Below are 23,841 nucleotides of genomic sequence, written 5' to 3' on the forward strand. Positions count from 1 at the left end.
GCAGCTGCATTTTAGGGTTCATATATGACTCCAATTACAATTACACTGAAAATACAAGTGTTCCAGGTTAATGTGGTTAGGTGAAGTAAAGAATGCTAGTTTTTGAATGACTCTGTCTGGACCACAGCACTGTATATTCTAGATAACAAGCTGGAGATTTGACAGTGAGTCATTAGTTCAATGCCTTGGCCATGGTCTGATTAATAATTAAACCAACATGACACAGCCAGCAGAATCACACCCTGTTCACTCCTTCATCCCCAAATTGCAATGATTCATTGAACTTAACTTTATACATGAATGACACACACACACACACACACACACCATATCAATGAGATATAACTTTTCTTTCTGGATCAATTCCTTTGGGTCATAGGTACCAGGTTAGTAACTAAAGTGGTTCTGTCACACCTGTGAGAAACTTGAGCTGCCTGAAATCCCCTGCACTTCCAAGAACCATTCAAAAGAAACAGAAGAGAAAGAGAAAATGTTTCCTAGACGGAGCGTGGTCCCGGGGCCCCTCCTACCACCGTGTGGAGAGAGAGAGGTCCTTCAGCAGCATCAGGGACTGGAAGACTGCATCCTGGGAAGACTTCAGAGACTAAACTGACATGAGCAGATGATGTGTGAAGAGGACAACCAGCTGCTGATGGAAGCCGTCAGGGGGTCAGCACGCGTGACGAGATGTAGGACACCGTGGTGAAGAGGTGACAGGCGCGATGTGCGTGTCCTCCACAGAGCACGGAGACACAAGCGTGCCTGTCCTCCAGGACCTGTGGGACTACGTGAGAGCAGGGCAGGAGGAGATCCTGCTCTCCCCGTACCTGCCCGCGCTCTGCGCCTTCCTGACGCACGTCATCCTCTGCGCACCTTTCTTGGCGCTGGACGCGCTGGGGAGCGTCTGTCTCAGAGTCCGTTCGTGGAGGATAGATGCAGGCTCGGGGCCCCCGCCGGCTCTCCGGCGGTGGTACGACTGTTTCTGGAGGGTGCTGTGCAGGTACCTGACCACCGTCACCCCCGTCACCGCGCTGTTTCAGGCCGTGCGGAGCCCCGCGTTAACGCAGCAGGCGCCGAGCTGCTGGCAGCTCTGCGTGGAGGTGCTGGCGTGTTTTCTGCTCTTTGACACGCTCTTCTTCATCTGGCATTTGTCCATGCACAGGTGAGCAGCACACACCTGACCTCACCGGTGATGCTGCACACTTTGGATTTGAAGTCCTGTCAGTCTGTGTATGAAGGGCTCATACTGTTCTACTACATTTTTATAACATGGTGGCATCATTCAAATTCAAATCTGCTCCACCAGCTACTTTAAAATGCTGCTGACATATTAATTAAACAGTTCAGTGGTACAGAGATAGTCTTTCCCTGCATAAATGTACATTTTGCTGATAATAATTAGTAAATTAATTTAGTTAGTTAGTAAAAGGCTGAATTACACTTACATTTACATTTAGTCATTTAGCAGACGCTTTTATCCAAAGCGACTTACAAGTGAGGAACAAGGCAAGAAAACAAAATCTAAGTCAAGAAGAAACAATATCAAAGTGCTATAGGAAAAAGTGTTTCTGTTTCAAGAGATGTGAGTACGAAAACACACTTGTTTATAATGATGAGTATATTTAACAGTGTAGTAAAGCACGTGAGCACGTCTTCTATCTAGTATTTGTACTACTACTACACTCTACACTCATTTAATATAGATCTACTACTCATCTGCAGCTTTTGCAGGAGGATACAGTCACTTGTTGAACTCTGCGGTCTGTTCTACCTGGCTCGGCACAGTTTTTGACATTAAACATAGTTAGAGTGGCAAACAAGAAAGAGTCATTAACATGGATTTAATTATAATCTATAGAATTTATATTTGTTATTGTCTGTAACATATAAATCACAGTTATAGCATCTGGCACGTGTTATCACTGACACCTTTTCAAACATGTACTCCACTGATTTACAGCATTTCTATATATATAAAAAAGAATGGTCAACATCAAAGCTGACATTTAGTCTGTGGGTCAGACTCTAAAAGCACTAAAACCTACATTTCTGTCAGTTCAACATCAGACACAGTTTGTTTTACTACATTTGATGTGTGAAGTCACACCTGAGATAACCCTGATCACTGTGATCATCACAGCTGACATCAGCAACATGTAGTACTTTTAGTAGCAGCTGTACTGCTGGTGGTAGTACTGTACTAGTAGAAGTAGATGTAGTAGCTTTATATCTAGTAAACGGCCACAGATATATTACATGTTACCATTCTGGGAATGTTCTCATGATTTCCCATCACAGTAACAGTATAAACAGAGACAGCTGTTTGTTTGTTCCTCCTCAGGGTTCCCTGGCTCTACCGCCACGTCCACCAGCTGCACCACCAGCACCACAAGCCCTTCGCCCTGACAGCCCAGGACGCCAGCGCGGCCGAGCTGCTCTCTCTGCTGCTGCTAGCTCTGAGCAGTGCCTGGGTGGTGGGCTGTCACCCTCTGAGTGAAATTGTGTTTCACATCCTCAACAGCTGGCTGGCAGTGGAAGACCACTGCGGCTACGACCTGCCCTGGGCTCTGCACAGACTGCTGCCCTGTCTGGGAGGAGCTCCCTATCACCAAGTCCACCACAGTCTACACAGTGGCAACTACGCCCCCTACTTTACCCACTGGGACCACATCTTTGGGACCTACCGCACCTGAGTGCTGTATTCACATCCTGAGTGATGAAACTGTTTGGGATTCTTTACACATTCATTTTTCATCAGACTGTCTGACCAAATGAAGGAAATGTTCTGCTGATTTAGCTTTTTCTTGAGCACAATCTAAAAGATTTACAAAGGTACAACTTGCTTTTTCAGTGTGCAGTCAGAAGCAGTGAGAATGTAGATGATCCTGTTGGGAAGTCTGTGTCTAATAGTTTGTTGTGCAGCAGATGACACAAGAAGTGACGGCAATGAAGGAATGAACAAGTGCCTGGACTAATGTGTGACAGACTGTGCCAGCATGGTGTGAGTGTGCTTTTGGGTGAACTACATACTTGGGGGCGGCTGTGGTTCAGGGCAGTCAAAGTGTCCTTTGGCACGATACTGAACCCCAAGTTGCCCCTGGTGAGTCAGGTCAGCTGCATGGCAGCTCTGCCATCAATGTGTGAGTGTGTGTGTGTGTGTGTGTGTGAATAGGTGACTGAGACGCAGTGTAAAAGTGCTATATGAGTGCAGACCATTTATAAAGCAGCTGATATGTGACAGATGTATTTTTTGCCAGTAAGCGGCTTTCCTTGGCCAAATATATTACTACATATTTTTATACTGATTAAAGAAATAAGATATAAGATGTTCAATAGTGAGCTTTAGTGGTTCTTGTTTTGGCTCAGTGTCTCTTTTTACTGTTTGAGACCGATGTAAATATCGAGGACGAACATTCCTCTGTGTGCTGTTGTAGACTGTATCATCTTTTCATTGATTGTCAGTGCTATATTTGATCATTTACGCAGTGATTATTTTTTCATGATTTCTATTTTTTTAATGAAAGTGTTTTTTTACTTTTTAGTATTTGCACAGATGGGGGTTTTATTGCTCACCTCAGTGTCAGATTTCCACTGTACCGCTGTGGTTAGTTATATATACCCTGGGCCTCTTCGCTGTCTGTGTTCCTCGTTCCACAGGGATTTGACGAGGCAATTAAAGCCACATGTGTTTCAGAAATGTGAAGTCTTTGTCTGTGTTTGGTCCTTCGTTAGGTACAAACTTGTCTTTTTACTACAGAGGCACTGTCATCAACACACTTTAAATCCTGCAGTACCTAATTTAGTAGAGTATTCACAGGGACCTTTTGTTCTTTTCAAATAGAAGGAGAGATTGAGGTTGCTCAAGCTTCCTGCACTCAGCAGTGAGTGTTATCTCTGTATGTAGTTTAGTCCGGTTTTTGCTGTAAGACACACTGTGTTGTGTCTTTCTAAATGTGAGCAGTTTTCCCACAGTCAGCAGCCCATTAGTTAATATGAAATATATTTTCCAGTGGTCTCTGGTGAATTGAAGTCATTATGTTTAATAAAGACTGGCAGTTTTTGTTTCGTTTTCACTTTATCCTGCACTAAGGGCAAATACAAGCATACAACTCATTTTTCTGAGAAATCTGTCTGCTGGTAATGATAATAAGCCGAACATATGCTTTTCATTACTCACTCTTTCAATGTGCTTTTTGAAATTTCGCAACATCAGAGTCAAATGCAAATTGCTACAAGGTGTTATTACATTTCGACCTGCCTCTGCAATGTGAACGTGTGGTGTGAAGAAAAGGGAAGCATCTCAAGGAAAGAACAAGAGATGAGTACTGGGTGGTGGTGTTGCCACCAGATGGAATGATAAACATGTGACCCAAAACGGAAATAATCAGACCTTATTACAGCCCCTACGTCAGAGTCAGGGCGAGTCATGCAGCAGTGGACGACACACACCAAAACACACGTTCACAGCGAGACACGTCCACGTCCCACAGCTGACATCGTGATGTCAGTCAGTGGAGCATTACAGGATTTTAAAGCACAGTACACTGGGAAGTGTCCACTTTGTTTACTTGTTGTTAGGTGTGCTGCTAAGTTAATCACGTAGGCCGAGTCCTTCGCAAACTGCAGCAGTGAGATTAAAACTCTTTCGGCAGATGGAGCCATGTCAAAACACGAGAGAGGAAAAACCACAGAGCACTCTGCTGCAGTCTTTATCAGCGGAGCAACTACTAAAGACTTCCCATTTCATCAGAGTTCCTGAATGTTTGCCATTCAGTGACAAAGGCCAGATTCATATTTCTTCCACTGTTCTGTAAATATGCAATTAGTGAGCTTTACATAGCTGAGACTGCCTGTTGCAGTAACCGGCTGAGGTTCTTGCCCTCTGTTCTGCAGCCATTTTTAGAAGTCTGTTCTCGTTTTACATGAGAGGTCAGTCAGTGCCTGGCTTGTTTTCCACAACATCTTTGCACTTGTCATTAGTGGGCTGCTGCCAAACACTCATATGAGGAATTAGGCTTCTAGAAATACAACTGCGGTTACGAACACACCTCGCACATACAATAAGAAATTAGTGTATGTCCGGCACATCTTCAAGTTTTGTCTGTCTGTTGATAGATGAAAATTAAAATAATAATTTCAGTAGAAGGTAGCAGGAGCGTTACATAATCGTTATGTATGTATCTGTGACAGTGATATTAAAATAGCTGGTTTTAACTTAGGTCATGAGTTACAGTATTTGCTTTCCTCCCAGGGGTTAAGTGTGAAACCACACTTATACCTGTTGGTTGGTTGGTTTGTTTGTTTGTTTGTTTGTTTTAGCTTAGCACAAAGACAAAAAACAAGGTCAACATTTCGTTTTTTACTATATTGCGTTCTTATAGTCACCGACGCAGGTGAAAGCCGGCCCAGCTCTGTCCTCCTGCTTCTGCTCATCATCATGTGCTAAGCTAACTGTCTGATATTTAACACACATTTAATTATTTGCAGGGAAGCAACCCAGCGATCATGTTGACCAGTATCTTTAATCAGGTTGTAAAGTAGTCTGGCATGAGTGCACATTAGCTCACTGCACACGTTCACTCACATGTGTATCTCGGATGAACAGACCGTGTTTCTGCATCTTGCTGTGTGTGTGGTATTATCTTGGTCGTTGATTGTCACTTTTGACCTGAATTTTTCTGCTGTAGCTGTGAAACCAAACAGATCACAGACATGTCACCTTTTATAAAAAAAAAGTTCCATACATTTCAGAGCAGGAGTCTTATCTGATCTGATTATGTTCATTGTTACTGTGCTGATCTATTTCAACAATCATAGAATTTAGTGAGAACATGAAGCAATGCCTCACTTCTGACCTTTGTTTGTCGTTTTTCACAGTTTTGCAATGTATTCATCTGCGCGCTGTCAGTGTGTGTGCAACACACCATCCGTTTTGTTCATTAGCAGATCTTCCGCTCAGTTTCCCATGCTACTTTGTTTGTGTGTCGTGTTTGAACTATGACTCAGAAGCTGATAGTGTCACACTGAAGGCCCTGAATGTCAGCAATGCATTGTATTGTTGGGTCTAGCAGTCTTCATAAAAATGGAAAGTGAAGTGGACACGCCAAGATGCTTTGATTGATAAGCATAATAGATCAGGTACAGTTGCCTATGACGAATTTTAATTCATAATTTGTATCATTGAGCCATTTTATGATTTATTTGTCTTTTATGAGATCACTAACATTTTCAGTTTCATGGTGTATAAATTCTGTGGAACAGCAGTGATCAGGCAGTAGTTAAAGAGACTTTATTAAATAGTTTTTTATTGTTTCAGAAATTATTCACACATTTCTCTTCCCAACAAAATTCATTTTGTGCTGCAAATGCATTGTCATGGTTACAAAGCCTGCTCTACAAGAAGTAACTTACAAATTTACATACAGTATATAGTTATCTATCTGTTGTAAAAATTAATAAATTAGAACAATAAATAGCAGCAGAGGTATCAAAAGGCTTATAACAAAAGAAAATAACTGTATTTCCTTTGGGTATCCATAAATGGAGTGCAACAACATGCCCCCTTTGCCACTTAAACTTTGGCTTACAAATATTAATAGTCCAAAAAGCCTTTTTTTGTTTGTTTTTTTTTTACTATAAAAGTAATAGATGACTCAACTTAAGATTGTTGGGACCACACTGTGTTGGGTCAGTAAGTTGAGCCAGTTAAGATTCTTTCTTGCCTAGGAATGTGGACAACCCCTTACCCTTTGTCCTGTCCAACTCCCCCGTCTCACCACCCAAAAACGTTCCCCAGAATGGCGACCAAGCTTGAGTGGTGGCATACATGTTTCTCAACCCCCAACACCTTGCTATCGGTGTAGCTTGGGGGAGTGGAAAAGAGGCATGTGAAGGGGGAAACAGGGTTGGGACAGATAACCCTGCCACTAGGACCTCTGCACAGCGCATCAAAAGGCCGCAGGAGGCAGGAGGTGGGCCTACCGAGTTCATGTCTTGTCAGGTTGCCTCTGGGAGGTCATTTCACTGGGCACATGAAGTGCTGATTAGTGTTTGCATCGAGTGGGGAGGGCAGAGATAAGTGGAAAGGAAGACAGATGTCAGGGGGAAGGACAGGGAGGGGGACAACTGGCCCACAAGTTCCCACCACCCAACACATTCTGTAGCATGTGTTTGGTTTTGTCCTCTGGGAATTCTTGCATCTTTTGATTCAAGTTGGTACGAAGACACACCTTAGCTTCACTATTAGCAACATATTGACCGTAGAAATGCAGAACACTGCCTCTACATTAAATTACGGCATCTGATATTCATGCCTTTGGCTTTGCTAGATGAAGTACTTTGTTTTGTGGTTTAAAACAAAAGTTTGTGCACACTCTGTAATTTAGAGCGCACGTGGTGTCATAGTGAACATCTACTTCCAGCCTCACCGTGTGACCCTTACAGAGATTCCAGCACTTGTCCCTTTGTTGAAGACATTCTTGGCTTATCTGCAAAAAGTGCAAAAGGTTACACTCTCTAAAAGCATGGACTATCTACAGCCACACTCAGCCACCATCATGCCTTCAAATTTGTACTTGTACGTGACCACGCCGCTGTCATCCAGGTATAGCAGGGAAATGGGATCCAGCTTGGTGGGAACGCAACAAGCTCGGGATGCCTTCTGAGGACTGTTGATGTTGACTAGTGTTTGGACAATGGCATGCTTGGTGGGTGTGACGTGCTTAGTCAGTGGGAAGGAACATATGCCGGTGCACTCAAAGGCATCGTAACCCGTCGGAGCCAGGATCCAACTGTCCCAGCCGATGTCCTTGAACTCTACATACAGAGACTGTTTTTTGCAGTGGTTGCCTTTGGCATTGCGACGAATGCGGGATGCTGTGTCATAGATAAGATTGGAGCGCATTTGGATCAGGTCCTCTTCGCCCGGCTCAGCTTCTTCATCTCCCTCCTCCTTGTCCCCCCACAGCCCATTCGGTCCAGTCCTTAAGTTGTTTGGCAGAACCATGTTAGACGTTTCACGGTCAATCATCTCATTCAGCTCACGCTTGTCGTCACGATGATCGTTGCTTTGGTCATCAGAGTACACAATCAGCAGAGGTTTGTGTTTTTCCTCAGGACTGGTGTCAATCTCCATGTCTCCATCAGGCATGTTCCTGTTGTCACTGCCTTCTCTCCTACCTTGAGCATTGCCTTCATTAGCCATGCTGGCAATATGCACTTCCAAACGGTGTGTGGTGCCGTGGCCAGATTTGGACCAGCGGTGAACAGCTGCAGTGAGGTCAAAGGCCTCCCATCCGTTATCTGTGCCATAGACCTGGCGTGAAGCCAGTTCCACCAGATCTATCCGCTCTCCTCCCCCTCTGAATTCGTCTCCTCTCATGGGGGTCTCATCAGTCATGTTGTCATCCCCCTCATGGGATTCCAGTTCGTAGATGGTGACTTTGCGGTCGACACCAGCATAGAGGTGGCGGTCTGTCTGGACAAGGGTGTACAGGCGAAGTTCGGCTGCTGTGATGCGTTCATGATGGGGGACTGACACATTGAAGAGGAGAGGGTGACGCCTCACTCCAACACCCACGACACTGGGAGATGAATCTGGAGACATAAATGACCAAAATTAAACATCTGTACACTTTGTCTATGTAATGATGTTTTTAGCTGAGTTCCACAAGTCATCCCAACCTTAACCCACCGAGGATAGGAAAACATTTAACTCTACTTAACCTTTAACTGTCTTTTATTTTATTGCACTCTTCTTAATTTAAGCATGAAAATCTGTGCATGTATGAAAAGTTTCTCTCTCCATTTTACTGCTTACATTCTTTGCTCTTGCAGACCAGAGTATAAATTATATATAATATAATATAATTATATATAAACAACTAAATCTTCATCAAAATAAGCTTGGCTGCCATTAAGGGGAAAAAAAAACCTTACCTTCATTTTTGAAGCTGCGGATGATGTTTGCAGTGGGCATGGCAGTGCGGTCATTAGCAAAACGGTTGTAGAGCTCCATCATGTATTCAGGCGGCTCTTCTCGTGTGCTTCCAGGAGGCTGGGGAGACGGACCCAAGCCAGACAGGTTGAAAAAGCGCAGAAACTGACGCTTCAGGCTCTGTATGTCCACGTTGCTGTCCTGCAGAAATTGCGACGGGTCTACCACCCCTCCATGTCCATCTCCCAGCCCTGGATCGGGACGATGCCTTTGATGGGCATTGGAGATGGGGCTACTTTCTCCACAGAGAGGCCCCTGGAGCAGCAGGATGGAAAACAGCAAGAACAAAGTCTTGGAGCTGCAGATGGTTCCCAGTTCCCAGCAAATGCTCGCCATGGGAGAAACAGTCTGCAGCACTTGATTTTATGCCTCACCTTTTATAACCTGGGTCTGTCTATGGATGAGCTGATGCAACAGTAAAACAAAACGATTGTGATCTCTAGACCCCTTCATCCAAAAGTTAACAGAAATTGGGTTCAGTTCATCTGCAGCCTAAGAAAGTTCTGGTTCCCTGGCAGTAGTCAGTAGTCTTGCTGACCCTTGCGCTGACCAGTATGAGCCTCTCTGCAGGAGTGTGTATGCTCTCTGCTCTCTTCCAGATCTCACAGCATTTATTCTCATGCACACCTTTTGATGTCCTTTGCGACAGGGGTGCAGTTCCGGTGACAGGGTGGCCTGGGCTTGTCTTTGTCTGTCCAACTCATCTCTGTTGTGTCCCTTCTTCTGTCAGTCTCTCTCTGTGCTCTGCTCTCTTCTTCGCAGCTCTTTCTTTCTGTCCCTTATCTATGATATGGTGGGCTCTGCATTGCTCAGTGCTTATGGTCTCTTTGCTGGTGTGTGTACGTGCGTGCCTTCAACTTTGTGCGATGCACATGAGCGTGTGTTATCTCACAACTTCCTTAATGAGGATTTTGTAAACACTGTCCTGTAGCCTCTTCCTTGTGGAAGTGCTATTTTGTTTGGGTGGATGCTCCAGAGCTGATATTCTTCATTTGTTTATTTGCTTTGTAAATGGTGGAGTTCTGTGAGCTGCTGTGTAGGCTCCATTGACCATTGCTTTTTGACAAAATACACCGAGGCTCTGTTGATATGTTGAACGTTACAGGATATATCAGGACAGGCAGCGCTTGTCCAAACGAAATTGAAATGCAATGGGGTGTGAGGCCCTAATGATCAACTTTGAAAGACGCTTTCTCACGGTGAGTCTGGAGAACATTTCAAGCAGCTCATGTGGACAGCAGAGAAGAATGCAAAAAGTTCTTCATGTCCATTAAACAAAACATTCGTCTGTTAAGGTTGCTTAAATGTTCTGTGCGTGTTTCCTCTTCTGAGAATTCAGTGTCTGAAAATGGCTTATCTGGACACAAGAGGCTCTGTGAAAAATGCAAGAGCAAGTAGGATGAGGCACGTTCACCAGATTTCATGCAGAGTAGACAGAGCTCTATAGATTAGGGAAATAACAACAAGTCAAATGTGATAACTATGTCACAGACTGTGACTAATGGTGAAAGACTTCCACCATCCAACGATTCAATGGAATGAATACATGGATATACTGTGCATGGTGAAGTAGACTTGGAACTGCCACCGTTCAGGGTCAAGAGGCTTCTCAGATGTTTTCTGATGAGAATACCAATGACGCACACCGGTTCCCTGGCAGATGTGAACAACTATCCAATTCGTCACCTGAACTCTCATCCCACTATACAACTGTCCATTCCAGAGCTTCTTTGAGTGACCTGCAGATACACTCCTGATTGTGGTGCGTCACAGAGATGGGAAGGAATGAGCTTTTTCCTGCCTCTGCCACTCATCTGCCAGGCTGACATTTGACAGACAGTCTGTTGAAACAGAGTGGCAGATAACAGCATATCACATCTTCCTGATGGCCGTAAGAAGGCTTGATAGTGGAAATGTCCCTTTGCACACACAACCAGATCCCTCCATATGGTCTCTATTATGGACCTCAGAGTGTAACAGATGTGGATTTACTGCAGCCAGTGTTGCTATTTTTGGATTGAAACTTCCAGAAGATAATATTTTATGTATGTATCTGATATTGAAATTTTATGGTTTTCATCTGTGGTTCCTCCACTGTGTTGTGGTTTTTACATGGGAAAGTTTACTGAACTCCTAACCTAATATCACAATGGAAATACTGTGCTGCAATTAGACTCAAAGCAATAATAATAGTAATTATGTGATTATGAGGAATCTGGTTCAGTTGTCACCTGTGGGGTTGGCAGTTTGTCCATATGTTGCAGTCAAGTTGTTCCTGCTGGTTCCCACTGGGTGTGAATGGGTGAATGAGAACATTGTAAAGTCCTTAGTGTGATACTGAACACTGAAGCAGGTGCTAATCCTGTGTGATTAGTCTCTAGAAGCAAAACATGCACATAATTATTTGTTAAGTTAATTGGTGTACATTGAATAAAACATACTGTGCACTCTAGGGGTAAATAACTATGATTTTTCTTAATAATGATGTAAAAATGAATTTTGAACATTTATTGCATCTGTGTGTTTCTGGAATATTCGTGACAGGACATTGTGATTATTATTATTATTATTAAAACTGTCATCAGCGTTTGCAATGCTGTACAATTTATGAAGGTACACTAGTGTTGGTATAGAAAGCGTGTATGTGGTATTAGACTATTATGTGCATCAACAAAAGCGCTTTTATTTGTGCAATTTTATTAATTTACCACTAAAATGACACTTCATACAGATGAACTGGTTACAGTATTTACTCAATAGGACACATGTCCACCATAAAAATAATGCAGTCCAGTTGTCCTCTGAACAAAATATTGGAAAATAATTATTCTTCACCGTGGCACTTCCTTTTCTGTACCCCTCCCATCAGTTACATCACCTCTCCAGTAGGGAGGAACAACATTTAAAGTTTAAAGTCTTTAATTTCAATAGTGATATTAAAACCTACTCAGATCTCTTCTTAACAGGCTTTCCTCAAAGACATTAACAAATGAACCATGACCAAACAGAGCTGAAATGGAAACCAGTTCTATCCCAGGATGTTGTGTATTTCCCATACATAATCATCTCCTGTGAAACTTGCTCTGTTGAGGTTAATGGGGTTATAAATCCACATACTAGCGAGTCTGAAAATGGCAGTTAGGTGGGAGCTAGTGGTTTTTTGGTGAGGAACTGCTGAATGTCTCTTTGCAGCTCATTGTTGCGTCTCTGGGCCTCGTCTCGACTGCGCTCTGCATTTTTCAGGCAGATCTCCAGAGCGGACACTTGGCGGCGCTCTGCCTCCAGGGCAGACTGGAGCTCTGCCATTGTCGCCTTCAGTTCCTTGTTCTCCTGCTGCAGACTGAAAGACACAAATGGTTCAGAGGTATACAGTAAGAAACCCATAAAGCTACTCAGTCAGCTGTGGAAACATCTTATGTCTTGTTGTCGTCTCTTTGAAACAACTAAATCTAAACCAAAGAAGATGTGGTCAAGACACAGCCTGTAAATCTTCTTGTTTGATTGTTTTACTAATGAACTGCTTTGTGTGTCCTCTGTTGCCCTCACCTGTCTATAAGCTGCTGCTGGCTGTCTTTCTTCTCTTCTGACTTGTTGTTGACCTGCTGAGCTGAAGCACTCGCTGTCGGGGCCTCCACACTCTTCTGATGTGACAACACTTGGACAGGCTGGGGGTCACACTCAGGTTTTTGTGAGCTAACCGTTGATAAACTTGTGTTGTCGCTTCCTCTCCGAGACGTAAATCTATTCTCTTCCTCCTTTTTGCTAATTTGAGTCCCCCCAAACAATGATCCTGAACTCCGGAGGTCCAAGAGCTTGAAAATGTCCTCTGACAATGTCCCACAATTCTCTTCACTCTCCTGGATGCGACTCCACCGGTTGAGAGCATCAGCCTTTGCTGCCATCCCAGTGAGGGGGCAGTTGAAGGTGGGCAGGGTCTGGGTACGTTTGCGAGGACTTCCAGGCCAGTCATCTGTGGGAGATGAGAACGGCTCTGAAAGAAAGGCTTTGGGGCTAAAGTTTCCTCTGTTTAGACCTGGACTTTCAATGTCCTCTTCCTCTTCTGGAGACTCAGACAAAGATGCATCCCCCATCTGAGAGAAACCCACAACAGAAGATTTATTACATACTGTGCTTGCTACATGGAAGCTGTGAGGCAGAAATACAACCATTAATCAAACTATCTTAAATCTTTGCTTGCAGGTTAAGCAGACTATATACAGACTTAGGAATAGGTGACCAGTTTGGGAAATAAATGTGTGCTTATTTATAGAAAGTAAGTTGAGAAGATAGTTAAAACCGTTTTATCTATCTAAGGTAAATAATTCATGTGTCATAGCTTGTTTGTCTGCTCCACACACTTAAGTGTAAAAACCAATGTTCCACTTTGTACTATTATTTAGTTTCCTTTTGACGGGGCCTGTTTCTCAGTGTTTCTAAATATTTTTGGCAATTGTCTTCTCTGTTTTTCTCAGATTCTGGTTTTGGTGTTTTGCCTGCACAACCCTGGAACATGGCCTTGAAAAGGACATTTGAAATAGGAGCAGAAGCTGCATTGAGCTGCTCGTACCTCTGCAGACTCCCAGCCCACAAAGCTTCGGGGAGTGTTCTTCTGGCTCTCAGCCTTTTTTGATGGAGGGGAGGGAAGCACATCTTTGGAGAGAGGAAACAGGGCCTCATGCTGTCTGATCATCACTGTCATCAGTTTCTGGATCTGAGGAGTCGCTGCAAAGAAAACAGAAATTTGAAAAGATCACGTTCAAAATGTCTTATCTTAAGGTTCTAAGGTGGAAAATTCATTTGAACTGAATTACAGCGAGATTTCTATCAGTCTTTTTCTTCTTTTTCTGTTGTTACTCCAGCCCAGATACATAGACAGACATTGTAAATTATTTCAAGGTTGTACAACTGAGAAATTGTAGAAGTTAAAAATGTTATCCTGCTGCCTTGTAAATGTGAGTTAACTCAGCTTAGATAAAAGTTATTACTAAAGATACAAATGTTCATTCAACCTAATTTAGTTAAAGTTACCTCAGTTGCGAGAACAAGTTCGATAAAGTAACATCAGGTTGACTGTTCAGGCACATGCATGGTCTTTGCAGACAGATTTACTTTCCTTTTACTTTTCTCATATGTTTTGTAATCTGTATCAGTAATCTGTAATCTATAGACAGATCGCCAGAGATTAGCAAGCTCTTTTTCAGGGGCCAAGAGGTCAGTTCCTCTTTGGATTTGATCTTATAACTGCAGCTGTTGATTCCATTTTGTGTTGTGTTGAGTTTGTACAAGACAACATCAGCTCCCAGTACATATACAGTACAGAGGGAGAGAATAAGGACTGAATTCATCGAGGACCATGATCGTGGTTTGCATTGTTTTTATTATGAAAAGAAGCCATGACTCAATATATATTAACATATATTAACAACACAGAGAAAGTTTCAATCATGAATGTGTTCTTTAAAGCACAAAAGTGCCTTAAAGACACTTTAATCTTTCCAAAAACATGTGCCAAGACGCATGTTTATTCATTAAACTCATAATTTCAAGTCTAAAGATTCTCGTTTGGAAGTTTTAAAGTTATAAAATGGCCTGAAATAAAAAAAAGTAGACATGTTGAATAAAGTTGAAATGAACAAAATGTTCATATAATATCAAGTTAACTAGAAAATCCTAGTTCACTAAATTCCTACAGTATGTTTTACAGTGTAGTTATATTGTAATATATCTCTTCCGTTTTGCTAATTGTTCTTTTATTTCACTGAACAAAGTGTATAAAAAAGAGAAGGCTTTAGTAATGATGGTATTGCCACATCGCCACTACTTATAATGATGTTTCCCTATCACAAAAACACGCAGCCTCCAAGAGCTGAGCGAGAAGCGCGTGCTCACCTTTCATCACGGTGATGGGATCTTCTATCTGAGGTTTGAGCAGGTTGATCCCCATCACTGTAGCCAAGTTCTCCACGTTCATCTTATTCACACTGGAATGCTGCTGCACCTCAAACAGAAACCTGCAGAGCACAGAGACACAGCAGGCACAGCCTGTGAGGACTGGACACTGATCTCAGAACAGCACGCGCTGATGTGTAGATCCAGAGGGACTTTGTAGGATGTGGTTCAGTGCTTCTACTCACCGGCAGACATAGCTGAGAAGGTTGTAGTTGAATCTGGGGAGAAGAGCAATTTGTTTCTCCAACTTTTTCCAACCCTGAAGGGGACACACAAGCCAAATAAACATTAAAGGACTCTCACACACACACAGTGTGTGTGTTACACACTCAGGTGTAAACATATGGTAGCTTTTTAAAGAAACATCTACCTCTGAGGTGTTGCTGTCAAGAATGTTGGTGCAGTCCAGAAAGTCTTGGTACTGAGTCCAGGGTACCACAGGCTCTGGAAGCTCACGCAGATACAGCTTGAGCAGTGACGCCACCGTGTGGACATCTGTGTCTCTGCAGGCAAGGACACAATTCAAATGAACTTTCACTCAGCCTAAGTGACACGTACATCTTAATGACTCAGTGTGAGCAGTGTACAGCTCTAGCAGTGCATATTGTTCATGCTCGTTTGACATGGCTGACATGTTAACTGGATTCCACTCATATAGCCATGACGTGTTGCTTTTTTATTATTTATTGTGGACTAAATGTTTGCATAAGCTTAGAGGTTTCTCAAAGCTTTCTTAACCACAGCTTCTCTTAAGGGAGCTTTTGTTGGAAACACTGTGTTTTTGACATTATAATGTCAACGGATGAAGGCAAGGTCCTCTAGGAATTTGCTGTTTTGGCCCCTGGGTCTAGTTTTGTATATTTAGCTGGAAACTTGGATTTGATTTTGTTATTTGTACTCTGGCAAGAATACAGTTTGGGGGAAAACAAAAAACTGTATTCTTTCATGGCCTGAAATATGACATAAAGCATCTCTGGTGAACCCTTTCCGGCTCTCACTATGCGCTATTTGAAGACCTTGTTAGATAACACAAAAACAAGTAAAGTGAGATAGATGTTTTAATTAACAATGCTCTGTCAGAGTAGCTTGTGATGTTGTAATAAAGCCGTCCTCCTGTGTGCCTGCCAGAACAGGATGTGGTATCGCCTTCAGCTCTGAGCAGACAGAAATCTCTCAGAGCTCTTCATCTATCTCATCCGTCCTTGCTTTCTCAGAAAAAAAGCTGATGCTGTTGTTTGATTGAGTAACGTAGGACATTTTCTCCTTATATAGCAGTGACTTTCCTACCTTCATACATTTACCACCCATTAAAGACAGTTTTAAATGATTCACAACAACTTTTTGGTCCTTTGAAGTGGTTTGACCCGATGAATAAACCACTTTATAAATGGATCTCAACAGCAGAAATAACCCTGTTTCATATACAACACACACATATACATATATATCAAATATTGAATCAGATAAGTCTCAGTGAAAGTAAGATTGAGGCGTGGGTGTTTTACCTGGGGAAGGAGGGCCTTTCTCCTGCATCAAAGGCGTCTCTGAACTGTTTGACAGCGTTGTCCTGTCCAGGGAGGCGGAAGATGCCCTCCTCATCCAGCCCATGTTCTTTAATGAACTCCACACACTTCTGCACCAGGATTGGTACCATGTGAGGCCCGAAGCGCTGCTCATATGTTATGGTGTCCATGAGACTCTTTCCAAACACTGAAATAAGAACTGTTACAGTCAAATAGGGATGCTACAGTGTCTTACTCTTACTGCCAGGAACATGTCATGTGCCCCAACTGCACCAAAAAAAAGTAAGACACAAAGAATTGGTAGAAACACTTCAAACAACATCTGATGAATGTACTGAACCTCCACTTGTTGGCACTCCGATGACTCTGCGCAGAGTGCGGACCCACTCCTCCATGTCACTCTGGGAGTTCGCCATGAACACATATGGGCATCGTTCTCTGTCTCCAGTTGAACCTGTGAAAATGTGAGCATTACTGAGTAATCATCATCATTTTAGTACAACAAAACTGTCAGAAAATCTGCACAATGGTTTTCAGAGTAGCTGGAATTTGCGATCACTTCTTACTAGTAACTAACTTCTGGTAAAGAAATGCAAGAAAGGGACATTTAAGCCAATGGGGAAATTCACTCATAACTCAACTCAAGAAGAAATAAGACAAAGATGACACAAACAACGAAATGAATTGAAGAGACTAAGCTTCACAAATGCAGTACTGGCGTATTACTGCAGCACACAAAACAGTTCTAGGTGCTGGAATATCTGTGCCACGAAAGGCCTAAAGTCAGCATCTGTGCCCTGTAAGGGTGGATTACATGCTTACGTTGTACGATCTCGAATAAGTACTTCCCAGCATCATCTGAAGTCGGAGGGAGTTCGTTAACTTTACTGAACCGCAGCTGGATGACACCCTGGAGACGAACGGGAGCACAAACACACACAGATAAATGCAATGTAATGTCCAAAGCAGATGTCATTTGTGTCAGGATGCACCGGCTAACGTTTACTGTCCATTCATTTACACATTCATGAATGCTCCTATTAACAGTCAATGTAGCCTGTGCACTGTGAGTGTAGTACAGTGCACAGTCTGCAGAGAAATGTTCGCTGATCTAATATCATTTGATTCATTGTTTACAGCGTACTTCCCAGTTTACCATGTGTTCAGCCCACTTCCTCAGTCTGGCATTCTACACCCAGCGTATCCACATTAGTGGTCAGACTGGAAATGACTCATGTTGCTGGAGTAATTACTAATGATTTAACTATAACAGTTATCAGGCATTTTTGAACGGTGCATGTGTACATTGTGCATGGACACTCCTCTCCCTTCCTGTTTCACTATCTAACTTGTTTCTTCACAGGAAATATATCAGAAAGAGCAGTGAAAATTCACAGTTATTAGAGAAGAGATCAACAGAAACCAAATTGGGAAGTGACCACATAATTATTTATATGTTTTATATAAGAAATAATATGCTCTAAAATAACAGTCAGAGTTATAGTTTGTCTTTGCATCTGTGGTCCCAGCAGGACTTTTTAATTCTTCACATGTGTGGACATAGAAACTAATAACACCAGCATGTCGTGCTCTCTGTCTTCTTTTTGGAAGTTTGTCTTCACCGTGCACATGCGAGGATCAGCTTGTTGAGTTTGCTCCACGTCAGCATGATAACAATAAGCCCTATGATCTTGACTGCTGCTGAATATTGCAGCTGTCAGTGGAAGCTAGTGTATGAGAACAGATAGAAAAGTGCAACAAAAAGCAGGAGACTCAAGCATAATTTGTTTACAGGAAGTGCAAAGTTAGCCACAGTGCTGGCAGAGTGTCTGTGGTATTGATTGTAATTGTGTGATAAATTATCTATGTCTTAATTAACTTATTACTCTGTGACAGATATTTGGTAAAGTACAATAACAACTTATATTTCTAAATGTTGTAGTTAGATAATGCTGCTTGTCTTAATTCCTGAACATCTATAGTATGCGGCTCTATGATAAGGAAATAGTACATCAGCATGTAAGATTCATTTAAAGACATATCCAGTAATTGCTTGTGCCAAATTTGAAAAGTTTCTACAGCCTCTTATGTTTGCAATACGTGACATTTAAACGAGTTGGTTAGTAAAAGATAATATGCATTTGTTTTCTGTCAGCAGAAAAAAAGACACATCATGATTAAAATCATAGCGTTCAACATGTGTCTCACCTGCACCGTGGTCTCTTTGTCATCTTTGTGGTAGGTCAGTGTGCTTCCCCTCAGCACAAAGTAACGCTGCTGCCAGTTCTTGACTAAAGACCTCTGTTGCTTCTTGAGCCAGCCGGCCTTTAATGGCCTCTCCATGGACCTGGAGGAGCGCGGTGAGCCCAGGCCAGGGCCTCCCTCTCCAGGTATGACACTTTTGGATCGTGCTGTCAAACACCACAAGAAAGTAGCCGGTGAAAATACCAGAGATAATTCCCAGTATGCTGTGTCACAGCCAGAAATATCTAATGTTACCAAAACATCAGCGCTACTCGACTGCAGCAGAGCACTTCCTCTTTTTGATATGAATGTGCATCGACCTATCAAGGTTTAGAGACCTGTTTAATTTATTTCTGTTCCCCACTTGTACACATGTAGGTTGATAGGAAACTTCTGGTCTGAGCTGACCAGTTTCCTGTAGAAGGTGCATGAATACGGCTGTGATTACTTTACAGAAATAACAGAGTAGCCTGCAACAGACTAACCAACAAAGAATAAGCTCGAAAGGTCAGAGATTCAAGTGTGGAGACATAACTTGAAAGAAAACTAACACAAATAAATGTCATGCTATTTTAGGTTTTGTCACCTTTGATTGATACTCATCACCCTTCAGTTCTAGGACTGGGAGGGGTCCTAATGGGGAGTTGCTGGGATGAAAGAACAGAGGCTGAGGTGTACGTGGTCCAGAGAAGACACAGCCTGACAGAGACGGTCAGAGTAAAGCGCAGGGTGGTGAAACTTGAGAGATAGCTGGAATAAGATTGAGCCCTCTTGCTCTGTTGTTCTTAAATTCACTGTCTTGTCATGGAAGATGATAGAAGAAGAAGGACCGCACTGGGGTAAACAGGAAGCTGCCACATAATTGCCCGAGGCCCCAGCGACACTTTGAAGGTCTCCACCTAGAAGCTTAGAGTCCTTTGTTCCAATTTTAATAGCATCTCCCTCCCCTGATTGGTGGAAAGTTAAAGTGCTTTAAAGAGACCCTGGGCCCACACACAGAGGCTGATGTCACACCACATCCTCAAACACACAGCTCCTGTAAACTGACCTCAATAGGTGACGAGCCAAAGGTCCTTTTGCACCTGAATATCGTGTTCAGTGCCCATCATCAAGAGCACTTATGGGCAACGTTTACATCAACATAGTTTGCAACTGACTGTATGGAGGCTCATGTTCCTCTTTTCACCTAAAGAACAATAAATTGACTGAGAGCCATGCAATGCAATTTGCTTTGACCAGCATTAATAGCTAAAAAATGGGGTAACAATTATCTGAGCTTGTTGCAAAGTTTAACTATTTAAAACATGCTTTTTTTTTTTTTTACAGAGGCTGGTAGACTTACATTTAACCTTCAGTTAGGTCGTATTGATGAATTAAATAAATAGAGTTTTGAATTAACTTCAAACAGTTAGGTTAGGCTGTCACCCACAAATCAGCATGTAGGCCAACTGCAGTATGCTGACAGGTTTGTGGTCGAGCTTTTAAGTCTTTATGAAAGGACAGATGCACATAACTGTGCACATAACTGTGCACACGCAAGCAAAGCATGCGCGTCATACACACACTCATATACTGTAGCCCGTACTGTATGTACGTAGGTGCACTTACACATATAGAGACAAAGTCAGAGAGAAGTGTAGCAACTCAATTCTTGCATCAGTTTCCTCCTAAAATCCTGTGTCACAGTTCCGGGGTAAAAAACCTGTCATCCGTCATGGTCCACAAAACATCTCAAGGTAAAAGAATCATAAAGGAGGGGGGGGGGGCACCATATTTTAGGAAGTTGTACTTTCTTTCTGAAAACCAGAGTGTGATAATGAGAGCGGCTGATATTCAGCTGACATGAAGCAGATAAAATAAATGCACTGCAGACTGCTGCTTCCTTCCACTGTGCTGAACAACCTGCACCACTGATTGTAGAAACGATTAGAGCTGGACCAAACATGATGCACACTGTGAACAATACTGTTGCTGTGCTCTGTCGAATTTCTCCAGTTGCTGCTTGTGTGCAGATCTCTTATATCAGATTGTTAAAACAATCGTGCCACCTGAGCCTTAGAGGAAGCAAAGTAAGTTACTGCTTTGATTCCACCTCATGCAAACAAGGTTAAGCACGGCATTAGTCTTAGACTAAGTCTAGACCGCTGTACAACGACACAGCTTCAAAAATACTTCACTGCACATAGTTTGGCATGGAAACACAATGCTTGGTCAGTATGTTATTTCAGCTACCAGGAGTTACTTTTGTGTGAGTTAAGAAAAGCGCATTAAAGCTTTGAACCCCAGGATATAGCATGGTGACATACAGTTGGTTCTGTATTAGAGCACAGTGATTTGTTCTATTAAACTGCTTCGGTTTACCACGTAGAGAGCAACCACTAGTGTACTCGAAACCCAAGGTGAGGAAATAAGGTGTACAGCAGTTCAGAATTATCCTCTGATGATTATAGTCAGTATAGAAAACAACCAGCATCAGTGTAATGGTTCCTCACTTGCTCTGTATATAAAAAACATTTTTAAAACTTCGCTGTCTACCTCCCCCCCCTCCTTCACCATTTGCACTCTTTAAATGTTTTTCTTCTTCTTAATCCGCTTCCATCCCTACAGATGACAACATCTGCTAAACGTTCACATTGTGCAGCGCCTGACAAAGTGAGATGTAAGTGCTGCATGTGTGCTGCTGACGGTGGAAGGAGGCTCGGCCACTGGCTTACCTATTCGAGATGTCTCAGCCTTGAAGGTGCTGAAGTCCCAGTTGCGAGGTAGTTTCAGAGACATTGTCCTTAACTCATAGCACAGGTCAGTGGTTCATATCACACATACACTCCACCGGATCATGCACGCACACACACACTCACACAGACACTCGCACACACACACATACATACACATGCACATTGGAGATATCGCAGATCACACTTCCTACTTCCTGACTGTGTTAATGTTTCTTCTTCTTCTTTTTTCAGCCCTTCAAAACACGTTGCCTCATGTTGCCTTTACTTCCATGTTCATACTTGTTCTAATAGAGTTTTGTGCAAATGTCTCCCACAATGATTCACTTGAAGGTCTCCAGGGCTGAAGTGTAGTAGGGAGTTTTCGAATGACTAATGTTCACTGGTGTCACATAAGAAACAGGGGTGTCTTAGAGGAAATGATTTTCACCTCTTGGTTTGCCTCCTTCCGTAAGGATGTTGCTTCACAACTCATGAGACAGGAGGCTGCAGAAGAGTTACTACTCAAAGAGGTGTATTTAAGGCAAACCTCGAGGTACACTATCTGAGCAGTGACACAGATTTCTCTGTCAAAGTTGATGTAGATGTAGAGGAGGCCAGTATGTGTACTGAAATCAACTGCAAATCTATTTAAAAATGGGGAAGACCAAGAAGGAAGAAACCAGTCACACACAGTGAACCACATGATATTCTTTTTTTTTTTTTATCTTTAATTTTCTCTGAACCAAGGCGAAGCACATTTCAGCATCAAAAAGCACAACTTTTCTCTAAACAAATTGAACACAAACCATTGCACAGTTTAGGAATAATATACTGAAATCATGTTTCATAGTTTTATAACACACAGGGGAGTCTACACACCGTGGCACAGTCACAACTCCCGTACATCCCTCTGGGCAGGCTTCACACCAGTAAAGTGGCAAACTGTGTCTACTGAAAATGGCACACGGGGGTTTCCTGGATGCAGTGAACCAGAGAGAACACAGACAGTGATTGTGTATCCCTCATGTTCTGCCTCCCGTCAACTTTGAACGGTGCTGGAATGTATCAAACAGCAGTAACAAAGGGTCAAACCTCTCTGCCTTGGATGCAGCATCAGTGTTCAGCCAACCACAGGAGCTCCAGCTCTCTCTAGTGGCCATCTGTGAACACCAGACAGAGAGATGGCAGTACAGAGCTGCTGGGCTACAACCTCGAACATCAAACAACCACAGAGCGGCTGAAACCGGAGAGGTATCTACAAGGGCTGAGACGCCTGTCATCACTTTCAGGGAACTTCCTGTCTGCTCAAAAGAAGACAACGCAACACAGCACGTTGCTTCAACTTGCACTGTGACACAGACACAGTTGGCACACGACAGCTACCAGGGAGAGAAAAGAAAGCACAGCTAGAAAAGAAAGAGAGCATAGGGTATACTTCTCTGTTATCTTAATAGACTTTCCTATACAGTATGGCAATAATAATTCTTTAAATATTCATCTAACCAAAAATACTAAAGAACACTTGACATGGTTTTAGACATCTTAAATGTACAATATAGTCATCTGCTGACAGTAAATAAAATAAATATTTGAGGAAAGATTAAGTTAAGACAGGTTGGATGTGAGTGGAGTGACAATCAAATGCAAAAGAAAAGAACACGAACAACCACGTGTGGCTCACAACAACGGATCATTCCATGTGATAGAAGTAAAATGCTGCAGCACTGTGAAGCTAAAGCTACTTCTGTCTTACAAAAACAAGAACAAAAGTCCACTGCCTAAAAATATAGAAATGTGTATAGATAAAGAATCTAGAAGAGGACATTTAAGGTGGCAAACCATTTCCAAACAGACTAACCTGATTAAGTAAAGCTGTCATCTACTGTACACAGGTAAGAGAATGTTTTATGTGACCACCATGTACAATCTGCGACATACTGACCTTCACATCCCTGCTACACTGATCTACTGTGTGGATGTTCATATTGCTGTTTTGTCCTATGACACTGAATACAGACACAGTTCTGCCTACAATATGCTTGAGTCAGTCGGCTCCACGGATGAATTAAGAATTAAAATTAATTCTTTTATCTGATTGGACTTACACAGAATGAAAAATGTGCACAGACATGATGAGGTGATGATGTTTGAGTTGGACACGATGATTAGAGCCAAATCTTTGTTTAACTGAATTGAACTCACAAGCACTAAATATAGATTTTGGTCAATACCTAAGCCCCCCTCTATAGCACCATCGATCCTCCATTAAAAAGACTAAACTAAACAAAAGAACAGATTTGAGTATTAATAACTTGGAAACATGGATTTTGGAATCTACTGGACATTTTAACATCTTAATAGCATTTTTCATTTGACTTTCTTCAACTCAAAAATCCTCCTGCTTTTTTCCCCACAC

General features: G+C 42.5%; 3 protein-coding genes across 3 annotated transcripts; 1 reads left to right on the forward strand and 2 right to left on the reverse strand.

The window, feature by feature from the left end:
• The first annotated feature begins 128 nt into the window (after window positions 1-128).
• Window positions 129-3,697, forward strand: ch25hl3 (cholesterol 25-hydroxylase like 3). Its single transcript, XM_026342506.1, has 2 exons — window positions 129-1,162; window positions 2,342-3,697. The coding sequence occupies exons 1-2, from the start codon at window positions 723-725 to the stop codon at window positions 2,691-2,693; spliced, it is 792 nt and encodes a 263-aa protein (XP_026198291.1). The 5' UTR covers window positions 129-722; the 3' UTR covers window positions 2,694-3,697.
• Window positions 3,698-6,341: 2,644 nt separating this feature from the next.
• Window positions 6,342-9,708, reverse strand: bmp10 (bone morphogenetic protein 10). The gene is made up of 2 exons (XM_026343351.1): window positions 8,938-9,708; window positions 6,342-8,595 (listed from the first exon to the last, which is right to left on the reverse strand). The coding sequence occupies exons 1-2, from the start codon at window positions 9,329-9,331 to the stop codon at window positions 7,529-7,531; spliced, it is 1,461 nt and encodes a 486-aa protein (XP_026199136.1). The 5' UTR covers window positions 9,332-9,708; the 3' UTR covers window positions 6,342-7,528.
• A 1,967-nt stretch (window positions 9,709-11,675) lies between these two features.
• On the reverse strand, window positions 11,676-21,836 carry arhgap25 (Rho GTPase activating protein 25). The gene is made up of 11 exons (XM_026343350.1): window positions 21,426-21,836; window positions 18,676-18,878; window positions 17,290-17,377; window positions 16,808-16,921; window positions 16,450-16,654; window positions 15,315-15,447; window positions 15,130-15,203; window positions 14,885-15,006; window positions 13,563-13,717; window positions 12,542-13,086; window positions 11,676-12,335 (listed from the first exon to the last, which is right to left on the reverse strand). The coding sequence occupies exons 1-11, from the start codon at window positions 21,487-21,489 to the stop codon at window positions 12,134-12,136; spliced, it is 1,905 nt and encodes a 634-aa protein (XP_026199135.1). The 5' UTR covers window positions 21,490-21,836; the 3' UTR covers window positions 11,676-12,133.
• Window positions 21,837-23,841: the final 2,005 nt, after the last annotated feature.

Source organism: Anabas testudineus, chromosome 9 (assembly GCF_900324465.2).
Source record: "Anabas testudineus chromosome 9, fAnaTes1.2, whole genome shotgun sequence".
In the NCBI taxonomy this organism is placed as follows: Eukaryota; Metazoa; Chordata; class Actinopteri; order Anabantiformes; family Anabantidae; genus Anabas; species Anabas testudineus.